General features: G+C 35.5%; 1 protein-coding gene across 4 annotated transcripts; it reads right to left on the reverse strand.

The window, feature by feature from the left end:
• Positions 1–2,906: 2,906 nt before the first annotated feature.
• LOC121879129 (ras-related protein Rab-35-like) lies at positions 2,907–27,378 on the reverse strand. Of its 4 annotated transcripts, none has more exons than XM_042385714.1 (8): positions 27,041–27,369; positions 21,120–21,294; positions 19,189–19,313; positions 15,701–15,703; positions 13,794–13,918; positions 13,381–13,522; positions 10,852–10,873; positions 2,907–3,328 (listed from the first exon to the last, which is right to left on the reverse strand). In XM_042385714.1, the coding sequence occupies exons 1-6, from the start codon at positions 27,090–27,092 to the stop codon at positions 13,394–13,396; spliced, it is 609 nt and encodes a 202-aa protein (XP_042241648.1). In that variant the 5' UTR covers positions 27,093–27,369; the 3' UTR covers positions 2,907–3,328; positions 10,852–10,873; positions 13,381–13,393. The 4 variants fall into 4 exon arrangements, with proteins under 4 accessions (XP_042241648.1, XP_042241650.1, XP_042241649.1 ...); XM_042385715.1 differs by lacking the exon at positions 2,907–3,328 and adding an exon at positions 8,208–10,402; XM_042385716.1 differs by lacking the exon at positions 10,852–10,873 and having other exon boundaries at positions 27,041–27,370.
• Between the last annotated feature and the right edge of the window lie 76 nt (positions 27,379–27,454).

Below are 27,454 nucleotides of genomic sequence, written 5' to 3' on the forward strand. Positions count from 1 at the left end.
CGTGCTGGTCTTTTACTAATAATTATGGACTATATAATGTACAAGATCTGAATATTTTCAAAGAAAAATTTATTAAGACTGTATAGATTGCACACTCGTCATTACTATACTTCAAACCACAAAAGTTAACACAACAGATCTTAATGCAGTAAATCAATGTAACCACAAAATTTAACACAATACGATATATTAAGGTTAGTTACCATAATTAACACAAAATCAAAGCAATTAAAAAAAATCAGGATGTTTAAATAACTGAGCAAAAAAACACTAGCTGACGCTGTTGCATCATCCAAAATACAGTATCTCCTAATTCCTTCTGCCTTGGAGGAGCTAAATCAAAGCTAATTATCACTTTATTTATGTCCATGTTTCTCTAAGCATTCAACAATGCTAGACCATCGAACTGTACTGATTCATTGTAGAGTGCAGGTAACTTAAGATTCCTCTTCAGTCAAATGCTCACATCTGGAGTTAGTGGATAACCGCTGAGGTCACAGCTCAAGTTAAAAAAGCTATCTATGCAGAAAATTCCCATTGTTAAGTTCTTTAGATTAAGGGTTGTACTTTTTTTACTTTAATTTTATCCTCTTCACCACTGATTGGCTCGTTAGCTGCTTGGGCGATCGGTCACGTCTCTGTTAATCACTGTTGGCAAGTACTGAGCATGCACCGGCTCCTGAATGTACCTGAACCCGCTTCAGTGTTGGTCAAGTCTTGTTTTGAAAGAGCTCACACTCGGTGCCGTCACAACACTTTCTGGTAGATTGTTCCAAGAGTTCACAACTCTCACTCCGAAAAAGTTTGCCATCACAGTTTTCTGGACTAGCGGCTTCTTCAATCTTGAGCTGTGACCCCTTGTGGGGCGAGCGTCCGCCAGCTCCAAGTAAGGACACTCGACTGTGTAGTGCCCCTTGAGATGCTCATACACCTCAATTAGGTCACCCCTTGCCCGTCTGTAGTATAAGCTAGGCAAGTTCAGGCGCTCCAATCTCTCAGGGTAGCTGAGGTGCCGAAGTGCAGGCACCAATCTGGTAGCCCTCCTTTGAACATTTTCAACCAACTGACAGTCCCTAGCATATCTCGGGGACCAGACGGGGTGACAGTACTCCAGATGGGGAAGCACTTCACTCTTGAAGATCGTTACGAGGGACGGACCGCCTAGATATCTGAACGACCTTCTTATAAGACCCAATAATTTATTTGCCTGATTTACCTTCTTCTAACAATGGCCCGAAAACTTCAGCTCATTGTCAACATACACACCTAGGTTCTTCTCACATTCAGTCACAAATAGTGCAGTTTTTTCATCTCGTTGGGACATATGATACGCCTTCTTACACTTGGTACGCTCCAGGTGCATCCTCTTACACTTCATGACATTGAATCTCAGCAGCCATTTCTTCAACCATTCTTGTAGCCCACAGAGATCCTTCTGCAGCTCTTCGCAGTCCGCATGGTTCTTGATTTCCCGAAATAACTTGGCGTCATCGGCAAACATTTATATGGAGGAGTGTACGTCAGGCATGTCATTTATAAAACAAACAAACAACAGTGAGCCCAACACACTGCCCTGTGGTACCCCGCTTGTGACAGGCACGGATGATGATTTCGTGCCATTAATCACCACACACACACTGCTTGCAGTCGTGTAGAAAGTCTTCTATCCACGCGAGGATATTTCCCCGAATTCCGTACCCTTCCAGCGCAATCACTAACGTCGGGACTCGAAAATACGTAATTTGAAAAAATTTGAGTACGACTGCGGCGGTTGTATGTCCGGGTGGTCGTCAGTCGGTATATATATATATATATATATATATATATATATATATATATATATATATATATATATATATATATATATATATATATATATATATATATATATATATATAGATAGTCACGTCTTGCCATCACATTTTGGCAGGTAAACCATTGCTGACACACGGGTGCCGTTCACCCTGGCGTTCTCGTCTACGTTGCCAGCTCCAGCAACAAAAGGCATCATCAATCAGCCAATCAATATTGCGTAGTAAATCGTGACATCACAACCCGGCAACTTTCCCTGTGAGTCGTGCCCATTTAAGGCCTGGATATTAGGGAAGGAATATCCTCTTCTCTCCCTCCAACAACCTACAGCCTGTGTGCTTAAATTTTTTCCAGCACAAACCTGAGCCACATTTCTAACCTTTCATATATTTCATGCCAATCTTATCGATTCCTTGCCAATATCCTTATCTCTTCAATTTTTCTTTCATCTGTATCAGCATTATTATATTACATTGAGTCTTTTTTTGTGATTAAGTACAGTACAGTATAGTAATCCAGAATTCTCCTACAATATTCTTTTTGAAACATTTATAAAATCTTTTCACATTCCTTTCTTCACATCCATCGCCACTGCAAATTTATCAGAATACTGTATTCTCTTGCATTCTTTTCAGTGATATCAAAATATACCCAAAAGTTAAACTACATTTTCCCTATTCGGTACACTATAGTTCAGCATATATATAACATTCTCCATTTTACACTACAGGTAATGATCAATTTCAACTTTAATTCAAAACATAAAATTATCTAAGACTCACTGGAAATGTTACAATAATCAATACAAGGTATTGAAAAAGTTCTTGATATAGCCTGTCAGTCCATAATCTGTTGTAGTTTCTTTTTTATGTACAATAGTTTGAGGTGATATAGTATCTGGCTGCCTCTACTTCTTCCAGGTGTGTCCTGTGTATTGTACATCATCAAAACTATTGTACAGTTCTTACCAGGTACTTTTGTAATCCACCCAAATTTTAAAAATTTTGATTTGTTTGTGCAACTCCATTAAACTTACTGTATTTATTAATACATATGAAAAAAGTTGATACTGACTGGGAAAAGAAAAAAAATAATATCTTCTTTTACTTTAATGATCTTAGTTATGAACCCTGCACCTTATTCGTCAGTAGATACTATTCTCTTCACCTCATCCTCACTCAGCTAACAGCAAATCATCATCCACTGACTGTCACTCTATCTCTGTTACAATGTGTCATCACATGACCTGTCCATACTTTCATGTCTCATATTGTTAACCATTAAGAATTTAAATAGTGAACATTAAATCACTAAATCATGATGAAATCCTCTATTACAAACCACACTCACTCCATCGTTGATTAATTCTCACACTGTACCATCTTTCTCACTTTTTTGTTTGTTTTTTTTTGTCCTAGTAATTTTTGGTGGTTGGAAGGTAGTCAGGGAAGTTGCACATGATGGACACACGACACTGTAACTGCTCAATACTGTGTCCTGTATCATAACAGTCACCCTGTAAAAGAAAATCAAATGATATGACAGGCATTTCCATGCCCCAGAGTTGCTGAGCTTTAGTGGTATGCATGGAAGAATCAAGGCGTTGAAGAGAGGGATCCCCTGTGACAAGATGATGCGATGGAAGAGGATGTTCACTGATACTAAATAACATACTGTACAAAAAGGTGAAATAAAAAGCAATGATACACATGACAATATTTACATCATATACAAACCTTGTGACATACTGCAATAAACTGTATAGACCTAATCATTATAATATCAGATTTAAGAAAGTCCCGCTCATCAGTTGCCCAACTATCTACTGATGCCAAATATGATTGAAAAAATTCAATAGCACAAAATATATTTAAGGAATGATTGACGAATACTTTACACATCAATTCATAAGAATCTTGTGTAGTGCCATATAAACCGGTTCCCAGTATAAGGTGGGTGGCAGTCTCTTCCAAACAGAACATTCTAGTGAGGCTGGGGTTTGAAAGAGGTTCTATTCTTGACTGGGAAATGGAATATGGCATGGAGATAAATTAACACTGGTGAGACCACATTGATAACTCTAGTGCACAAACACTGAAAAAAAGGTAATAATGATGCCTTAAGGCACCAACAAATACTTGCAGCTTGTTTACTGACTTCTTTATATTATTGTAAAAAACAAAACATCCTAATGTCACAACTAAGAACATTGCTATCTACATTTATATTTTGCATTAAAAAACAAATTCCCCCTTCCCCATAATCAAAACCTAAATTGCAGACATCACATCATGATGGGAAGCATATTGAAAGAAGCCTAAAATTGGAAGCAGATTGTCAGACAGGACATCATCAAGGAGCAAACGTTGTGCTCACAATACAAAGCTTTCTTAAACATTATTTTTTACCGTATGGTATTTAGATGTTGACAAGAATTACAGTAACTTCAAATAAGTAACAGGTTTTTGTATTTTATCCAACTACAGTAGTACAGATTTTTGCTTTTTACTTAATTTATACACAATGATTTATCAAACTGGCTTATATATTGTTTGGTCTAGCATATTTTATCAAATAAATTACACTGAATAAGTTCTGTAATGTGATTTATTGATTGAGGTTTCTAATGATGTATATTCTTTTGTAAGTGTACAGCAATACAATACAGGGGTACAGTATTGTGTATTCCTATATATATATATATATATATATATATATATATATATATATATATATATATATATATATATATATATATATATATATATATATATATATATATATATATATATATATATATATATATATAGTATATGGAAGTATTTTTTAATTGTGCATATATTGTATAATATTCAATGTATCAATCTCACATCCACTGCTCCTCAGACCTTACCAAGTCTAAATAATCTGAATGAAAATAAACAGAATACAACCAAGAGTAACAATATGAACATCATAAACTTAAATTACGATTTTCCAAGCAATTTAATTGCTGGAGGATTCTGTCCTTGTTTCTGCACTATGATCCCAAAATAAATAAAAAATTATTAGAAAAAAAGAATAAACACAAAACAGTTAAATACACGGCTTGACACGCACACATTTCTATCCCTGATAAATGGTTCACAGGTCACAGTCTGGTGGTACTTGACAGACATAACAGTAGAGAGAATTATTGTTCATTACATTACCTAACATGGCCCCCAACTTCTCCTCTGAATTCCCTTTTCCATGTGTTTCAAAACTTCAATTAATAACCAAACAACATTTTTTTTTCACAGCTCTAAAATAAGATAAAAATCAAATGCAAAAGTTAAAGTACATTAATTTATGAAAAAAAGTATATATATATATATATATATATATATATATATATATATATATATATATATATATATATATATATATATATATATATATATATATATATATATATATATATATATATATATATATATGTGTGTGTAGATGCAACATTCACATTTAAACAAAAAATAAAGCAGACCACATTCAATGTTTTTTTTCTTTCTATGTACCTGATTTCTAACAACAAATAGAAAAAGTTAAATTAATATCATATCTTACACAGGATAGTCCAATTGAGCATCATAACATTGCCACTTCCTATTTTTTTACAAAAACTTTGTATGCAACTTCAGTAAGCAGGGTGTCACCTTCCTGACAGGAATGGATTCTTAAGCTCTGCACATACAGTATACTATGGGTAATGATATTTCACATATCCTTACTTGATAAGGAAAATGGAACCCTGACCTGAAATTGTCACTGTTACAATTAATAAGGAGAGTACAGGATGGTCACAAGATTTGGGAAGTGAAGACTACAATAATTTGATGTTAAAAAAATTGGAGACAATCTCACTGGCATATTCAGGAATTGAGTACTGTAGTTAGATTGCTTGTAGGGGAAGCAACTTTTAAAAGTAAAACCTAAGTACCAACATGAGTGTTTCATAGCGCGAGAGCTCTCTTACAGCGCAATGTCATCAACATTTAATTACAAGTTATCTATAAATATACAAAATTTAAAGTGAGAATGCAGTGAAATGACAAATTAAGAGTTACACTGGTGATGGGCATTAAGGAGTATTAACACATACATATATTTCTCCCATCAAAGATCACTAATAATGCCAAATTCCCAATACTGTATTTGATAAATATCCATCTAAAATACACTAATGTTCCTGAAACAATTTGACTTTCATAAATACTTGATTGATATCTACAAAACCAAATCTTATTTACCCAGTTGATGACAATTATAATGTAATGGATTTTATTTTAAAGAAGACATGGGTCTATTCTGATGTGTTGTGTGTGAAGAAACAAAACTTCTCCCCGAAAGCACTACCGTGGGAAAAGCATTTGGTATCCCATTCAATATTTGTTTACTTTGGCCAAATTCACACTACAGTTGTGGTTCAAGGCACATGTTTCATTCCTAAATGTTGAATGACCTAGATGTTGCAGTGCTGGACAATACTATATTAGTACAATTACAATACAACCCAAATTTCCAACGACTTTTTTTCATTTTTTATTAATTTCCATTTCTATCATCTTGTTACTTCCCCTTGCTTATAATTATCTATATATTTTCAACTTTCTACTTCTCTCTTGCGTAATTCTGCGGAGGAACCCTCATAGTCTTCACAAATTCTTTAGCAAACAAGTAGAGAAACATGTACATACTGGGATATTTAAAAATGTAGGCAGTCAGTAGCTGTAATGTTTGTGCAAGATTCTGTGAGCACCACCTGATGATGACACAACCCCTCCCAGCTGTGACTTGTAGACGAAAGTTCCTGATGCTACTTCCTTATTTCTTTATACATGCCCTAAATGATATGGTCAAAAATCATATATTGTAAACTCCATCATCAACAATTATATAAAAGAAAGAAGAAAACCACATCACACAAGAAATTACTGTGTCTCCATATTCCTCTACTATCATTCCGAGGTGACTAAAAAGTAAAAGGGGATGACTTCAGATATACAAAAGACAGACAGAGATAGTGTAATAATAGTCCCTCAATTTATCTGATATCCCTTGTTAATGAAACTCTAGTAGTATCCCTAAACAGCTAAACACTAAGGATCAGTGCTGATTTTCATTAATTTGCCTATACAGTAGAGCATCTCACTGTTAAGGGAATGTGTGCGTTAACATTCCCAGCTTCACTTGTACCCATTTATATCTGGGTTGAGTGTGACATACACATGGTAATGTCCTTCACCCATGAACATGTTGCTCTTGCCAGTTTGAACACAAGATGATGCAGCTTTAAGTTCAATATCTAACTATTCAGAAACTGCACCCAGAATGACACATCTCTGCCTAAATAATAAATCTTTCCTCCAATCTCACGTAAACAAGTTTTGGTCAGATTTTTATATTCCTTGTGTGCAAATTGAATATTTTACAACTAAACACGGATAATATATTTTTATTAATACCACACTCTTATGAGGCTCCACAGCCTTGTTCTTGTCAACCAAGATATGCCTGGTTCAATAATAACACTTTAATAAATGCATTCATTCTTGAAGTGATTTGAACATTATATGAATCCAGATAAAAATCAGTGGTAAGCTGTAAACTTTACCTTAAAGCATAGTGCCTGCACTATGGAAATAATATTGAGAATCACTACACTGTGAGCTTGACATGTTGCAAAAACTCACACATGAAGTTACAGGGATGGATCAACTGTTATATACATATATTTGTCTAAAGGTTAGTTTAAAAACAAGTCAACTCAACTACAAGTCTCTTCTCTAATCTAATTATTCTTTTCTAAGAGAAACAATGTCTCTGAATATTTTACGTATTAATTACCAACATTTCACTGTACACTGATCCAGCAATAAATTTGTCACAGTAATGCAAAGCAATATTTAGGAACTAATGTGCTGAAATTCTGGTGGTCTGTAACTTCTATACATTGTTGATCTCACTGTAGCAATAATCTGAGAATAATCAGAATGATAGCGATATTTTCCTAAAGCACCCGAGTGATTTTATTCTGATCAATTTACTCTTATATTAATCCTCACACTGGGCAGTCCATTGGTCGCAGATCTGAATTCCCATTGAGGAGGCAATGTGTGATTTATATCTGGTGTGAGCCAGTACAAGCAGCAGTCATATCCTCACCAGCTTGTCTTCAAGATTCAACTGGCTCACAAATATTCTAACCACAGGGGAAGGTTTACTTATCCTCGTTCAACCAGGCCTGTGTGGTAGTCACCCTGGGTCAACTTGTAAATTCCTAACTGTACTAAGTCAGCCTTACTAGAATATAGGTTACACAGAGAAAATAAAACCTCTGTGAACCTCACTCAAGGAAATAAAATATACCAAACAAAACTTTTCGTACCATTTTTGATGATGATGACTTGGAGTGTTATAAACCCATCAACAATGCCAAAAAAATGTGTAATAACTGTGAAGAAAATGAAAGGGCACCTAAAACTTTTAACACAAGGGAGGCAGTACAAAGAGGAAGTAAAAAAAATAGAATAAAGTAAAGTGAGGGGAAGCATTAAAATAATTGGAAAAATGGAAAACATCTGCATTATCTCAAAAAGACTCTGCAATCTGAGAATTTATGGCAGACCACTGACACTACAGTCTCACGTGGCCAAGAAAATAATCAATTGGATACAGTACAAACTTCTGAGGACTGCTCAGGTGACTAAGGCCAACAGATTTGTAACACAAACGAGATAAACAAAATTTCTCAAAATATTCCAAAGAGCTAAATATGCTTCTGTAGTGCAAAGCATTTTCCTATGTAGTGAAATTCAAGGAAAGTTAAAAATCAAACAAATATGTGGCAGCAGAAATGGGGTCAACTTGAATCCATTTGTATCTAGCACAATCACAATATATTCAAATAAAGAAATGTCACTAAGTTTCTTCGGTGTTTTTTTGGAATGAGGTGTTGAAAGCTATAACTCATTAACTTCACACCCTTAACTGTCATCATAAATGACATTCTCGCTGTACAGTTCATGGGTCCTCTAGTAACCTGACAGCTGAGTATTGAGCCAGTAACAGTCAGTTCTCTCGAGTTAACAACTGACCAACAACAGCTCTCGATTGACTGTTACACAATAGAGATCTAGACGTCTTTTTTAATACCTAGTTTATCTAAGCGTCACAGTTTAAAATTATAACAACAATGCAATATAGGCTGTTTCCACTACTCTACTAATACAGCCCTTTCAAAATGTATTAATTGTGCAGGCATGGGTAAATGGCTGATGCAGTACAGTAATATGAGGAAAGGCAGATCCAGGAAGAGGGTGAAGTATGGTAAAGCTGAGGACATTAGAGAACAGGTAAGCAAGTGTAATGTCAAAGCTATGACATGGACACCTGACATTCACAATGTTATAAAATGTGATACAGGTAGGTAGCATTTGTATCAAGATATGACAAGGACAGTAAACACACATACAGTAATGATGTCAAGAGATGAAGAATATGTTTAACACATTAAGGGTGATATCAATGAGGTGATTGGGGGATAGCAAACAAACTTCTGATGATTTAAGATGTGATACAGGATGTGACAAACAAGTAGTGTTGACACAAGAAGCTAGCATGAGTATGGATGTCACAGATAGGACACTGGATGATCTCACATATACAACAAAGGCAGCTGATGTTAGCTGACATGGGCATCAGTGATTGGAAACAGATTTGATAACTTTCTGATAAAAAAATGGAAGTAAGGGCAATAGATACTGAAAAAAAGAGATAGGACCTATGAGGTCCAAATTCTTACTGGTAAGGTATGAGCTCAAGAAAGCATATAAAATGTGGTATGGCAGATCCGCTGATTTGTCACTGAGATCTAGACCAATCCACAAGGTTAAGACAACCCAGAAAAAAAAAGTACATGTCTTTAAAGAGATGTGAAAATGGCTTGTGCATATTGAAATATGGAATATTGTGCAAGAATCTTTAAATACAAAACATTTAAGGAACAACCTAAAATGGTTTCTACTGTACTGTACAGAACACAGCAGACACAATTATACTACATGAGATATCATTCATAGCCATCACAAATACAATGAATGTTGTGTGCATAGGCAATCATTTGCTATCAAAATACGACATTTATCGCCCCTGCTGTACAAAGTTTACCTTACAGGCAGAGTATTGAACTTCATTATAAACCATGCAGAGTGCTCCTCCATCCCAACGGTTAGGAAAATAATATATTCCCATTAAAATAGCTCACACATTTCATATTATATTACTATTGTCAGTTTCTTCAACGTCAATAACAAAGAGAGTCAAATTTAAATATTTGTATCTTAAAACTGAGACGCATAACACCAGTCTCTCAACTGACCTTCTAGAGCCAAACTTCATTTACACTCACAAAAATACAGAGGGTTTGTACAATGTCATCAGTATCTTGTCATTCATATTTTCAAGCCAAGGCAAAAATGGAAAATATACTGTATAAGATAAAGCTGAATGTCTTTGTTTCAACATGTTCTTCATCTAAAGCAAATGTTCTTCCCTTTCTCTCCCCCTCCCCCTGAAAAAAATAAAGATAAAAATAAAATTTAACACATACATACATACACAGCTAATATACCCCCCAAGATAAATCTGCATGTTTCAAAGCAAGAGATACACTTAGCAAAAGACCCATACTAATATATCACAAATTTACAACAGAATACTGGGCCAGTATGACACCATACCTCCCTCTCATTGACAGAGCAAAAAGAGGCCATTTAATAAAATAATAAACAGATTTCTGCATTTTTACAGTATACCTTTAACATAAAATAAATTTGGAAAAAAATTACTCTACATCTTTCATATATTTCTCTGACACCATACATACATGCAAGCACATACACATGGTAGTTCACTAATATCTATCAAAAAATCTCTCCTCTCATACATTTATTATAATTGAAAGAAGCTAATATAATTCAAGACACACTCTTGTGGGTGTAGTGACTCAAGCCTTCTCACCCTTGGTTCTGCAGCAGAAGACCTGTAATAAATACACGACTATTACTCAAAATAATTTGATCTTGCTGTAGTGACATCTGTAACACACAAATTTTTAAAAAATGTCTACATCAACTTCCAAGGTACAGTAAAGCCTCTGATAACAATGGCTCGACCAACAACTTTTCATATTTAAGACCCTAGTTAATTTAGGACCCAATTCAATTTACGTCCTTATTTCATTCGTATTTACTGTACTGTACAACCAAAATATAATAAAAATAAAATAATATTACATTTTCATATTAATAAAGACGAAATCCCGATATGCATTTAAAAAAAATTAAATAAAAATTACTGTAAAAAAATGAAGAGCGCCTTGCGCAAAGAAGCTGCTTGGCTAATGAGTGGTAATGCGCATCGCCAGTAAACAACAGCTGGAGCTTGGCGGTCCCTTTGTTTTCACGCATCTGAACAGGAACAGGAGAAAAACTTTCTCCGGTTTCTTACATAATTTTTGCATCCCTATTCAACATGAGCAAGAGAGCAAGTGATGGTAGTGTTATTTCAAAAGCTAATAGGAAGTGTATAAGCTTAGCCAAGAAACTAGATGTGCTAAAACGATATGAAAAAGGTGAGAGTATGTGGATATTATATGGAGCAAGCAATGAACATATTTTCTGAAGTGGATCCATTAACAAAACAAAGCATTAAAATTTAAATAAATGCAAATGACCTCTATATAAAGATATGTAATGAGAAAAGAAAGCAGCTGTGCAAGGTTCTTTCGACAGCTTTATTATTCAAAGGCCTAAACCATCAACTTCAGCTACACCATTAAATTCAGCATCATAAGCAGCTTCAACATCAACTTCAGGTTCAGTAACAGTTTCAGCAACAGCTTATGGAAAGCTACAGCTTCAGCCAGAGTTGAACCTGATAACTTCGTCATCTAAGTAAAAACTCGCACAATATTCATTGGCTGTCCTTATGTTTGAGACTTTACTACCATTGGTGAGTATAATTTTTGTTTTACATTCGTAAATATTATTAAAAACATATATGAACAGTAAATAAGTGTTGCTTTCATATTCATATGCAGATATATGACGATATGTTTTCACATGTACGCACTTACTGTACATACGTTGGCGTTCCCAATCGTCTCGCTTTATTTCTTTACCACTAGTGGTTAGCTACTTCTAGTGTTCCATTTATTAACATAAAATAACATTACTTAAAACATACATACAGGTATTCAATTTTTTTTAATTAAGTTCACTACAGCTACAGCCAGGGTTTTATTTTCTTCAGTTTCTTATGTAGAACCATCATCACTCACGAAAACAATGCCGTCTTGTCTCCTCGTGTGTGCTTTAACATTCTACGTATTATTGATGAATTGCATTGTTCATTTCACAGATTAATTCAATCAAATACATATTCAGTAATAAACAATAATGAATCTTTTGTACATATTCTTAAGATACAGTATATGACTAAGTTTCCTTGTGTACGCATGTATACATTGGTGTTCCACTATCAGTTTCACTTTTTTCTTAAATATCAGTGGTTACTTCCACTGTGCATTAAATAACATTAATTAAAACATACATATTTTTAACATTAATTTTACTACAACAACAACCAGGGTCTTATTTTCTCCAGTTTCAGGTGGATAACTGACATTATGGGTGTAAACACTGACAACAATGCCATCTCTTATCCTCTTGTGTGTTTTAATATTCTACGTATTATTAATGAATTGTACTGTTCATTTCGCATATATAAAGATTAATTCAATCAAATACATATTCATTAATACACAATAATGAAACTTTTTTACATATTCTTAGAAAGATAAATGACGCGGTAACCTTAAATGCGCACGTATATTTTGGTGTTGCCAATCCATCTCTTTTTTTCTTTGCCATTAGTGGTTAGCTATTTCTAATGTTCCATTTCTTAACATTAAATAACGTTACTTAAAACATATATATAAATTTTTTTTACATTAATTTTACTACAGTTACAAACAGGGTCTTATTTTCTTCATTTTCTCCTGTAGCCGGGACGGATTCCCGGCTGTAAACACAAACGAAAACAATGGCGTCCCATCTCCTCTTGTGTTACCATATTATTATTCATATATAATGTATAAGGTGCATTCAGAAACATTATTTAAAGAATATAGTTTGCAATTTTAATTAATTGTATTGTTTTGGGGGGAAAAGAGGGTAAAAAGCCACACAAAAGATATGAAAAGGTCACACTTGGGAACGCATCTCATTATTATGGCTTTATTTTAATGGTAATTAATGATTTGCGATTCGATGATTCACCTTACACTGCAATATTGGAGGACACATTACCGTCATTATTCGAGGTTTTACTGTATAACACTTCACTAAGTTCATCAATGACTTCTGAAGCCAGTGTGAAAAAAACAAAAACAAACATGTAACAAACTTTGAAGACTACTAAAGGTTAATAATATATCAAGACTTATGGCTGTTTTTTGTTTTGTGTGAGAGAGAGAGACTAACTTACCACCTTATGTTTGCTAGCAGCATTTCTGTTTCCCTTTCCCTTTTTTAGGATTATGGAGACGCACTGGATCACTGGTGTTGGTCTGCCGATCCTTCTGTTCCTTCTTAGTTTGTAATACCATCTTAGTCATCACTGTAAACATCTGCAAATATTCACCCATTATATAATACATCCCATCTACTTTCATCAGGAGACTATACTGATACACAATAATTACTGTTTTAAAGTATGACAGCAAGAGTTTAGGTGAGAGACAGAGAGAATGATTAACGTAGTAAAGTGGATGAATACTTTTACTTCACTATGGAACTGTTCTTATCAAGTAGGCCCAAGGAACACACAATTTCTTGGGGGTAACTGATTAGAATGACCTCTCTGGAGTTTCAGGAACTGTGGGAGGAGAAATGGCTTACCTCTTCAACATTGATATTGTCCTTCGCGCTAGTTTCGAAGAGATTGATATTCATTTGATCAGCGAAGCGTTTGGCATCTTCATAGAGTACAACCTTCCTATCTGGGCAATCATTTTTGTTCCCCACTGAAAAAAGTAATAATTTCAAATTACTATTAATAAACAATAGTCTGAAAAAATAATTAAATAGCTACAAAAAAAGGTAAAATTAATATATTCTTCATTAGGCAGATTAAACTGCATACTTACCTTTTCCTTTAAATCCATTCAACAATGCAGATTCAGAAAAAATATTGCATTTTTCACTGAGATTTAGGCTTAGCCATCTTCCTGCATTTCAGGAGACTCGTGCTTCATGCAACAACAAAATGGTTCACTTTTTGCCACTCTACAAATCCCTTTTCTGTACCTTCTTTACAGTTATTTTCTTGTGTGTCATCTTTTAACAAGTCATTCAATATACATCTACAAACACGCATATTTCAAAATTTATCTTCTTTTATTTATAGTTACATAAGAATAAATTCAATTATTAACCATACTATATTTTGTATATGTGCAGCACTTGTTCCCTTATCCTCTGCCCCAGCTGGCTTTGGTCTTCAAATTCATCCAGGAGGTAACCAACCATCCTTCTTTCATGTGTGTGTGTGTGTGTGTGTGTTCTCATCAGTGGTGTAGTCAAGATTGACCCCAAGACCATGAATGAGACCCTTCACAATTTTAACTTTTTTGGATCACCTGAATAATAGCTCCAAGCTTAACCAGCCTGAAGTTTAAACACCCAGAAACAATCTTCTAAGTGATCCACAAAGGCTACAATTGCAACTGGTCTCGTTCACAGTCTCGACTACGTCACCGATTCTCTTATGGTTTTGAGGGGCGGCTATGTATAAAATTTATATCTACCATCTAATTGCAATTATGATACCTTCGTCCCCTTTAACAGCTCTCTTTTAGGCAGGAGGATGGAGTGCTGCCCTACCAAGTCATAACCAGCTCCATTCCCTTCACATCTTCCCCTATGATACTGACTGCCTTCCCATCACTACAGCTTCTGTAATCTCAATATTGTTATCTCTCTTTGGTATTCCATCACCCAGAGTTTTTCCCTCTTGGAGCCACCACTGATAACTTCTCAAAACTGCAGAATCTTCCTCGATCATTCCAGCTCACTATTTATGACTCTGAAATGACACCCGTATTGTAGCACTTATCCTCAACTCATTCACCAACCCCATGTCTGCACGTCAACATAAAACTTTCATCACAATATCAAGCATAATATCCTCATTCTTTGAAGGCTTTGATGCAAATACCAGAAGGAAATTGAGAACCTTCATATCTGTCTGGTCTTTATATTCTACATCTGGATTCCATTCAGCATCCCAGTGTCACCTGTCATCCCTAGAATTTCATATTTTCATTTACTGATCATCAAAAACTTTTCCTCTTAACATTACCTTTGCATCTTCCAACCCATAAACTCAGGTCATTATGTACTGTATAACTAAACCTTTCTTATAATCATAATAGATCTTATTTTAATTATTTATTTTTCTCCAATCAGTATTTGCACATTAAAGATTACTTGAGATAAAGAATAAGTCACAATCATGCACACAAACACAATCCTACAATAGTGTGTCTTCCACTATCTTAACGGAGTGACTCGTGAACAGTCTCCGGAGTGCCATACTACAGTATCTTTACACAGGTTAAGTCATTCTTCCTTTCTCAGACGCCTACTAAAAAGTACGATACAGTAGTATCAATCATAAGAGTGTATTCCCAAAGTAGGCACCGAATGAGGTTAGAATCTGGTAATGAATTTTGCAAAACTTGTTTCCAAAACATCAATACTGAACATGATCAAGAAAATGGGTAAACATTATTCAGTATACTCACCAACTATTTAAAGGCGTTAGCAAACACGAGAGAGAGGCGGGCAGCATAGGTGGCATGGAAGTGTGGGGAATTCTAAATGAGGGTTATTCCTACTGCACTTAAGTTATTAAAATGCACTATTAATTAGGACTTAAAAGTAATAGGTAGTAAGTAGCTTAATAGTACACTTATATCACTCCAATGCATCCTTCTTTACTGTACTGTATGAATAACAGCGGCAGCCCCCCAAAATTACAGCGCACAAAGTTGGGACTACTGTACTGTACTGTACTCACATGTAGGTAACAGTACAGTATGTGATGGTGTTTTTCTCACATGACAGTACTGCATAAAATTATTTAATACAGAATCTTGATTGACTTCTCTTAATAGGTCCTGTTACAGAAACATGCCAGCCAAAGGCAAAGCAAATAGTTTTACAGTATACACTACTTAAAAGGTAAGTTACTTCAGCCTTGAATTAGTGAGCATCATACATCATATACTGAAGTAGTACAAGGTTATGAGTAAACCAAATGGTTAATGCACTCACTCATTAGCCTGAATAGTTTACCAAAGAACACATTACAGAAGTAAATAAAAATAAACCACACTTTTAGCACAACATACAGCTGCCACATCACTGACAGCGCCAATTTAGAACTATGTACAACCTTTGAGCCTGTTATAGTACATTTTTGTTCATTAACTTTCATGACGAGATAAGTGAAGACTGTCAAGTGACAGTAAAGAGGTCTGGCTGGGGCTGAACATATCCACCAGGAGGAGGCCTGGATGTATTACAAATATTATCTAACTTAACCTGTGTATGCCAGGTTCAGCAGCTAGAGGAAAAAAAATCACACACACGCGCGCACACACACACACTTACCAGATAATATCAGCAATGCTTTTTTTAATGAATATATAATCCACCTCAAATAAATTCAATCTGTCCATCCTGACGACTTTGCATGCCAAACCTTGACACAGCTAGTTAAATCTTTTTTTACATAAGTGTGTCAATTTGAGCATTAATAAATGTTTTAGGAAAATAAATTAAAATCAGGAGTTACAAATGGCAGCTATAGTAACCAAATGGGTGTTTCATTCTAATTTAGAAAACAAAATTCAACAACTAGATCTCCTCTAACTTTATGATGAAAATGTAAAGTTTTATATCAAAGGTGTAGATACAGGTATAAGCTTCGGTCACGGGCACATTTTCAATACCAGGTTTGATAAATCTTGGCCCAGCTGTACTGTTGCATATTTTCTGAGTCATTCACAATGCAAGTTTCAGTATTACAGATGCAGGACCACCAAAAGAATATTTCGTGGTACTTACCCATATGCACTAACAGAACAAGTTCCATTAAACGTTAAGAGAATATTTTGTGTTAACAGAAAAATAATGGTTGCCCCTTGTGTAACGAGGATGGCTGGCCAAAGGGCCACCTAGGCGTGATTTTGTTTAAGGTGTAGAAGCTGTCGCCAACACAACAACCACACCCTAAGTTAACAAGTTGCATGACCCACTGTCGAGGAATAGTCCAAGGAGACCCGACAACTCGCCAACTGCACTGACTAACCATTACCCCAGAATACGATCTGCAAATCAATTAACATCCAGGTTCTCAATTACTGCTGGGTAGACAGAGGTTCGATACCTGGGCAGGGTGAAATTATGGGCAAGTTTCTTTATGCCATTTGCCTCCGTTAACAGATACACAGACAAAAAAACACACACACACACACATATTCACTCAGTGCCAAACTCATTTTCGTCAAACACTCATCAATTTCTGTTGACACAAACAGAAGTGTGGAAGGTGTAAAAAAAGTAAATAAATAAAATAAAATTAAATAATAAAAAAATAGGAAGAAACAAAGTAGAACTGAAGTAGAACCATGACATTTCTTAATTATAGAGAAGAAGTGAATCCCAACATATGCACATCAGTTCTAGGTCTTCACCCTCAAATGAAATAAACAGTATTATTGCCACTGTTCATCATTCTCCTCCACCATCACAACTTACACCATTTTTCTAAACATGGAGCACAAATATGAAACAAAAGATTCCTCGATTACAACAACTACAACAGCCACCAATAAAACTAAGCACCATTCAGACAGTGAGTTACCAATATTTTGTCCTTCTTTTATCAGTACAGTACTTATGTATCCTATTCATCTATCTGTTCCTGAACTTGTAAGACATTAAGTAAATCCAATAATCACTGACTCTTGCAGGTGACAAAAGTACATGAAGACTTCTGCTACCATAGTGGTTAAATATTTCATAGCATTCATTTTACACATATTGTAATACTGTAGTTTGTGGAACCACTTCGTTTCTACTGCACGTCGTCATCTCTCGTCATCCTATCTGGCATGCTCTACTGACACACTACTATGGCCTTAATCCTTCTATGCAGTCTACTACCAGACTTCACTGTTATAAATCGTTGTCATCATTCATTAAACAATCCAATATAGCCATTGAATCTAAAGATACTGTACTTTCACCTACACAAACCTTCTAAGGTGTTTGGCAGGCTGTAAATATCTGTCATGTTGTTATTCATTGCCCGAGTCTCTTTATTCCTAAGAGACCTGATAAATAAGAAAAGAGCCACAAATGGCCATCGTTGACAGCTTAGTTATGACCCCAAACATTGGAAAACTTTGTCGACAGTCACTTGTACAGTACATACTCCTAGGATTCTTAGTTCACACAAACATTTGTAAACCATTTCTTGCATCAGGTTACATTCCGTATGACTTACTTATTTCTACTACATGCATCTTTGACTTCTCTTTACTCTAGCATCATGTATTATTAAGAGATTTAAAGCTTTAGAAAATGCAAATATTAAACAAAATTAAATATTGCAGTATCTTATTAAGTGATATAAATGTACCTACAGTATACACTATCTGAATTATTTTTACAGTGCTATTTCAGCTGTTAACACTGGTATTTAGGCTATACTGTATCACACTGGGCAAAAAACAATCAAGGGTTGAAGGAAGAAATAAAGTTTTCTACCATTTCACAAGTCATAAAAATAAAATTGCTTCTATAAGACTACGATACTGGATTACTACTTCAAATGGCTCCACTTCTGTATTTCAAGGATCAGTTAGTAATAAGTTTCTGAACAAAATTTAGGGACAATTTTATGACTTGTGTTATAAGAAGTGCTTGAAACCAATTCCCCATGCAATGGTTCAAGTACCATCAGCTAAACTGGCAGAAAGGATACCAAAAGTCTACATAACAAAACTATAAATTCATACAGAACCTGCAAAGGCTTTTTTAAATAAGAATAAAGTGAACTTAAAAAATGTTTACCCAACAACACTAAAAAAAAAGAAAGAAAAAAAAAGACCAGTATGTTCACAAGTGTATTAAACAGAGTTAAATCAAATAACAGATAAAATCATAAAAACATAAAATCATAAACCTTAGGAGTGAGAAAATATGTATACATTATCCATACCTAATATTCTGTTGACTACTTCACAATTTTGTTCAATTTCGTGGAGCCAGCGCTTTACATTGGCAAAGCTCTCCCCATTGGTTACATCGTACACTACTATTACTCCGTGAGTCCCTCGGTAATACCTGAAGGGGAGAAATAAAGCATTAATAAACTTGCTCTACCCAAATTATGTCACAAAGATTCACAACACAATAATAGTTGACAAAAATAGATAGGTAATACAGTAATTTATTAGATTAAGACTACATGCCCCCACCCCCCCAAAATAATACAGTACTGAGATTAGAGGAAACAGTGGTGGTCTCGGTTAATCATGGCAGGGGAAATCAGTGGCAGATCCAGGCTTGCTTCAAAGATGGCCTGACGCCATATACAGTACACCCATGGAGTCCCCAGAACACTCTCACATCATTCAAAAAATCAACCTCTGTTCTTCTTATCTGATAACAATGTGTGGTGAAGATGGGTGTGTAAAAAAATAAAAATGCTGGGTAATAAATAAAGAGACAAGGAGATTCAGAATTGCTAAAAGTGTCCAGAGAACTGATGAGGTTTATATGAATATGGTACAGGAGAAAGAGACGTGAAAGAGTGACAAAAAGAGTGTATATTTACGAGACAATTTGGAAGAAGGGAAAGGGGAAGACCAAGGAGGAGATGGAAGAATGAGGTAAAGGATGCACTAGAGGAGAGGGGTTGGGCATCCAGGAAGCAATGGCGTGCATGACCGACTGGAAGGCACAGTATCAAGTGATGTTTTTGGGATGGCTGTATTGGTGATGGAAGATGCTGGAGCTGTGTTGAGAGTCGGGGATAAACCAGGAATTTATTGTAGAAGGAACATATTGTAACAAACAGTCTTTCTTGTAGAAGTAATAGTGATTGAATGAAAGTGAATTAAATTTTTTTGCTCTTGACTGCAGATACCCCACATTACAATAACAAGGAAAGGCTTAAAAAGAGACAACAAAAATTATATAAAGGGAAGAAGGTAAATACTGGTATTACTACAAACAATATGTTGGTGGGTGGGATTAGAGGATAATGTTGATAAGGTGGTCACTGACAGGACCTCTTCAGAGTCCAACAGTTGGAGAAGAGGAAACGCCCTTTCCTACTGATGCTTTTTATCTCTGCTCAGTTACTGAGAAACAGTACTCTCCTCACACCCTCTCAAACTCCAGATAATGCAACGGCTCCATTTCCTTACTTCTTTCAGCTTTCCTATCAGTGACTACAGTATTTTCCAGGGCGACCCATCACCCTATACATGCATTTCTACTTTTCAGTGAAAGTAAACAACAACTTCATTCATGTGACTGTACAATTCCATTACAGTGGCTGCCTTTAAAGAAATTTATGTCTATGGTCATGACTTTCATAAAAGTATCACCAGAGCAGAACTAAAACAGAACCAAGAAATCCTGACGTGAATATATGTTGTGTCTACTTCAACTGGACACTGAAGAAGCCAAGCGAAAGAAATAAATTTTATTAGGTTACAGCTACATCTGCTGTATGCAACTAACCTAGTTTTAGGACTCACCACTGTTAGGACAGAATATGCTGAGCTCAGTATATGAGTATCTATGCTCTATGTCAGTACATTCTCGGCAATGGTTTGTGTTGTAGTAAGATTAAAATTATACAAAGGACCTTAAATAGCAAGTCAACAAAAAGATTAACAACAGATTATCACACACTTAAAAGTACAACCACATAACACTCTTTAAGCTGTGACTTCACGGTGTGCTGTGCTCCAAGTCTAACTTCACTGCTAGAAAAAAATCATTGTTATCTGTTCTAGCTTAACTTGTCTACCCAAAATACATGGAACCAACCCTCCTCAACTTCCTGAAATAAAAAGTACAATCATCATGTTGCACTGTTGCACATTATAAATCTGGCAGGAAAGTTTTAGAACGTACGTGGATGTGATGGTTCTGAAGCGCTCCTGCCCTGCAGTGTCCCAGATCTGTAGCTTGACTCTCTCCCCATCTACTTCTAAAGTGCGTATCTTAAAATCTACTCCAATTGTGGTGATGTAGTTGCCTGTGAATGTGTTGTCTGCAAACCTTAGAAGTAGAGAACTCTTCCCAACACCTGTGAATATAAAAACACTGTCACATCACACATTTCTCGACACCACTGTACACAGTTCTTGGCATATACAAATACAGTACAGTATAAAAATGAAAAGATGATTAACTGTAGCTGCTGTAAATACTGTAAAAACAAATTACACTACACCTATATTAATAAATAAAATTAAAATGATCAATATTGAGCACAACCCCAGTATTGTAATACTGGACAGGTGTAATCAAATCCAAAAATATGTCCAATTTTGTTAAACTTTAACTATTAGAACATGAAAGACTTAGACTGGACCATAATGTACACGATGACTTGATCCAAGCCCATGTTGAGTTAAGATGAAGTCTAAAACCTGAAAAACTGATGGATTTTCAGGATTACAAATTCTAAGATTTGTCAATGCAATACTGTACAGAGATTCCCAATTTATGAAGAGGTTCTGTTCTTGAAAAACCTTTTGTACTGTACAGTACAATGATTTTTCAACAATCAAAGAAAATTTTCCCCTATGTTCCCATTATACTGCAAAGCAGGTGTTCTCTTATGCCTAAACTATGCTACAAAACAAATTTCCAAAATGATTATAAACCACTAATAAACACTAGGTGCTGATCACTAGCAACGGTGCTCCATGTCAGACATGTGGTTTACACTTGGAAACATTCACCAATGCCCGAAAAAATTCCATAATTTTTTTCTGGGAATGTTGATTCGTCTCAATAACTGGAAACCCCTTGAACATGGAAAAATTTTGCACCAATTATTCCATCATTCCAGCTATTAGGGATATTACTGTACTGTATATACTGTACTGTATATATGTATATACAGTACAGTGGTGTAGTGTACTGTACATATATGTGAAATACAACCAAGGGCAAGATATTGAAACGTGTTGGCACTAGCACCTGGAGGCTGGTCACATATCAATGTAACATGAATCCCAGCCACACCTATCAAGTTACACCCTGCTGCCATACACAAGTCACATCAGGTAACTAATTTGATAAACAACAAAGTGACTTTTTAGACTGGCACTACTGTATAAGCCCATCTTTCTTGAGTGTTTTACTGACCCAGGCTGTAAATACTTTTCTCCACCTGAATGGATTGCCTTCCTTTGCCATAGCCGAGTTATACTATATATATATAACTCTGATGATAAAGCATACTGTACATGGATGAATTAGATTCATTGTTCCTAAATCATACAGAGATAAGATTTCACCTCACCACACGAGGCTCAGGAACAATGAGAGAATGATGGAAGCTACCTGGGTTAAAGCCACAAATTCAACTACAGTACTACCCTGTACTGTACAAATACCACAGACAAACAAACACAGATGGGGAGCAATCATTTACTGCCATTCGAGTAGTTCTAAAATTTCACCAATGAAATTCCACACAAATGGTATTGAAAAATGCTACTTATAATTGCAATTTTGTTTTATGATTGAGAGAGTGGAAAATGAATCATTAATGATGGAATCATTGCTGCCATATCTGAATAATGCACAGCAATAAGATGTTGTCAAAACAGCAACTCATCCACACACTCTGTTTCATGCTTCTGTAAAAGGTTGTTGAAGTTTAAGGTAGAAGGGCCACAGAATTGTGGGTAAATGCCTTCACATGCACTTCCTTGCTCTCTTAGCACAGTATATGTAGTTTCCAAGAGATGGTCTTTATTTCTACGAGGAATAATAGTTCGTAATGTATAGCAAAGAGAAATAACAAGTTTTGAATTATTGTATTTACAGTATACTGTATAACGGAACAACTATAGGAACAGTAATCTATCCGTGATCTGCAACCACAAGATCAAGTGCCTTTTTGCAAGACAGAGAAAAAGAACATACCCCAGTAAAACTCCATAAGAAGCCAAGCCTCAAAGGCTGAGAGTATCATCAGTGCAGTCCAGTTATCTCATTAATGACCCTTGTTGTCATCTAAGAAACAGAAACTTTATGGGCCTCACATTTTAATTTATGATTCAGGAACTCTGATTACTGTATTGTGTTGTGTACTGTACGCACTCTCAATACAAACCAGCAGCCTACACAGGACAAACAGACAGGTACTTTTATTCTAACTGGTTATCCAAACTGAGAACTGAATTCACTTTGGTCTAAACTAAGAGTTTTATGATTAGATAAACATTACTGTATAAACTATGCCGAGGGCAAATAAGGCACATCTTACAGAGGACCCAAATGAAATGACATAGGATCCTTCTAAGCATCAATTTATTTTGGGGGGATTTTCACAAACTAGCCTATCTGGTCACAATAGAGTAGGAATGACTCGCAGTTAAGGGGAAAAAAATAAATAAAAATCAGAACTTTCCCAAGGGAAGATCATATTAATGACAACCATTTAATGATCTACGAGATCACGATTCAGTACAGTATTAATGGTTGGCTTTCTTTCACATTTATCATTCGCATTAATAAGCAAAAAAAACCCAGTGAAACATCCATATAACAGACTTTTATCTCCATATACAGATGGAGGTCTCACATCTAATGAACCCTCAAAATATCAGACTTTCCTCTCCATATAGTCCATTAAATAGAGGTTTCACTGTAATGCCAAGAGATCAAGGAAAAAGCAAATATTAACTTATGAGAATCATGTATGGGTACAGGCCAGAGTGTCCTACTGCCTAGTTGGGTGTCAAATCATTTGGTTAGGATAGGTCAGGTTACTTTAGGCTAGGTTAGGTTGAATCACTTTAACTTAGGTTAGGTTAGGTTTGGTCATTTTAGATTGGGTTAGGTTAGGCTATGTTAGGTTAGGCAACTATTTAGTGGGAAACTTCAACTAGGACACTCCAGCAGTGGTACAATCTGACTATGATTCATGCTGTACAGTATACAGTACATTCCACAGGAAGCAGAGACTATACAAGCAATTAGTAAAAAGAAATTAAAAATAGAAGAGAAAAAGACTGTATATTAATCTACACCACAAAGATGCCGGAAAACATGCTTTTTGAAGTGAGACAGTTTGTATGAGTACGGAAACACAGAAGAAGGCAGAGCATTCCACAGTTTGGCTGTGTGAGGGAAGAAGGATGTACTATAATGGGTTATTCTAGTGTGGCCGACATCCACAGAGAATGGGTGGGCACCGCGGGCAAGACAAGTGACATGAGCCCACTGCTTTGCTGGCGGTACACAGGGTGCCAAATCCACTGAACATTGCCTGTTAGAGTACAGTACATGTAAAAGAGAGAGAGTGAAGCAACATTGCGGAGCTATATAGTACAGTACTTCACATAAGATTACACAAACCAATCAGACCAAATTAATCATTGGATGTTGTCATAAATTATTTAGTACTGCAACCGGTAAAGATTGGATTTACGCCCAACTCGCTTTGTTATTACAGTACTAAATTATTTATTTTTATTTTAACGAATGACCTTTATTTTTTGGGCTAATATCCATTTTATGATATACGACCCATTTAACACTAGCCATTTTTTTTAGCTGATGGCACAAGGCCTGACCCTCATGCAGCATCATTGGCTCATACATAATGTTTCATTAATATTGATATATCACAAATAAATCCATATATAACTGCTAAGGATACCCAGTTCTGGCTCACATTAATGCCGAATTTAAGGTCTATAAAGTTATGCACTGTAACTGCTTAAAAACATTAACTTTCAAGATATGAGTGGAAAAAGTTTGAAAAAAGAATATTTACGTCGAAGTCATAAACAAATTCACACTTTAAGAGAACACAGTCGGAGTAAATCCTTCTCTTTTCACTAAGTATTATGTATATAAAGACAAAGAGACCAAACATATAAAGTAACGGATAGTAACGACCATTTTATATAGAGTAGAATTATGTGTAAACACTAAATACAGTACCACATTTTTGTATAAAGGTGTCATTTAAGCGAACATTACAGAGAGGTAGTGTGCCTGGCGGAAGAACTGCTCAGGTGAACCTTTTAATCTCTATAGTATGGTACTCTCTTTACCCCCAAAATAATAACTTTCATTTCAATCAACCCATACAATAACTATTTCTGTGAACCCGATTTCGTACATTGTGAATTATGTTAACGTTTAGTAGACCTGATCCGGACACGACCAAGACACAACAATATTGACGGATTTTAAATTTGTCAAACACATTTTAGTGGGATATTATATTCAAAGCTGTTTATGTGCACTTCACATGATCTCATTTGACCAGAGGATAGTTAAAATTTCTCTCGGTATTCATTCGAGTGCAGTGCAGTATATAGCTCCTCCGTGATCTATACAGTGAAAACGTAAAAAAACAAAAAAAAACAAGATGGTGGGGGAAATCTCCACCATCAGCGAAAAAAGGTTAGGTCAGGTTCTCAAAAGTTTGTTTGGTATTTTTCAAGTGTTTTAACCAAGCAATTTCCTTCACCTTCAAAGCCCTGCCCATTTTGGAAGGATTCATTGTCATTACTGGTGTTAAAGGGGTCAAATCTCATTAAACAAGATTTAGTCTCCAAAATAAAGGTCATATTCCTTAAATTCACAAGAAAATACATAGAAAATACTATGTTCGTAATAAAAAACAAATTAGGCATAAAATGAGTCTTTACCCTGTAGCCATCTTCTTTATATTCAAGACATCCAGAGGCACCAGATATTACTACCCCTTAAATTTATATATCATTCATAAAATTATTGAAATTTACCCAAATAAAATATTCATATTTTCTATTTTCAACCTGTAAAAAAATAAAGGCACAGTACACAGGTATGGTTGCCGTATGCAAAACGTCAATGTCTAATAGTAAGGCAGCATAATGCACATGTGTGGTGGGCAAACTATAATGATCGTTACAAAGATGGCCTTCTTTCTCACTAACCTAACATAATGTAACCTACCCTTCACTATAACCTAACCTAACCTAACCCAACCTAATCAAATCTAATAATAACCTAACCATACCATTGATAACACGGTCCATCAATACAGATGCTATACCTATATCCACTACGAAAAAAATCCTTTCTATGGAAGGAACCGATGAATCCAACCTCAAACGGTTACGGCAGACAGATGATTTTATGACCGTTATATACAATTTATCCTTCTATCATAACTCCCTCACTGGATCTACATTATAACTACTGAATGACACATCAATCAGTAAAATTACAGTTTTGGTCATCCACCTATTTGGAAGTTGAAATTAATCATTCAAAATACACCAAGAACTTAACCTAACCTCACCCAAACCTAATCTACTGGATGACCAAGACGATAACACTACACACCAAACATTACTTAAGATGAAAGTGGTGACCGCCTCTTTAACCTTCATGATACGCCCCACTGGACACAACTCAAGAGTAATACTTCACAAAATCCCACCAATACTAGTTACTAAATTCATTACTCCCTGTTTAGAAAGAACAGATAAAGTTTAAGGAAATATTACCACATTCACCTATGACAGCCACTGCTACACACACAAGAATCAACAATAAGTTTCAAACAATTTCAGCAATAAGGTTAAATAATTCATGACTTGGACCATATGTTCACACAACCCCACACGTTTATTTACATCCATGTGTGTACTGGTGAGAGAGTGATGGGAGGAAGACAGTGTTAAGCTACATCTTAGGAGCACTGGGGTGGATCAAGTTAAAATGACACCAAGATAAAAACAAGGTCTCTCTTATACTGTCCTCCCTACTTCATCTACCTCTCTAACCCACTCAAATACCTTCCTTACCTGAATCTCCTATTATCAATAATTTGAAGAGGTGGTCGTATTCTTTAGACATGGTGAATAAGACCACATATAACGCCCTATGTACACTTGTTATTATTTTCTCCTGGGATGAATCATAAACTGACTGACGGAAGTTTAAACTGTTGCTTGACACCAATATTAGTCACTTTACTCTCCAGTTTATGGCGGGTTGTGGCACTCCGGGTGACTCAGAGAATTTATTAACCAGCTAAAGATAATTTACAAATGCACAATAGAATTTGGAAAACGTTGGGTTATTAATATAGTCCTTTTGAAATACTTTAACGGTACGAAGTGACAACTGGTCGACCTCGTGTGTCCGATTCCTCTGACTGACTCACCAGCCCTTGTCATGAAGGGCGTGTAGTGATATCATGTTCGATCACTTTGATG

This window comes from Homarus americanus, unplaced genomic scaffold, assembly GCF_018991925.1.
Source record: "Homarus americanus isolate GMGI-L3 unplaced genomic scaffold, GMGI_Hamer_2.0 scaffold4060, whole genome shotgun sequence".
NCBI classification, from domain to species: Eukaryota; Metazoa; Arthropoda; class Malacostraca; order Decapoda; family Nephropidae; genus Homarus; species Homarus americanus.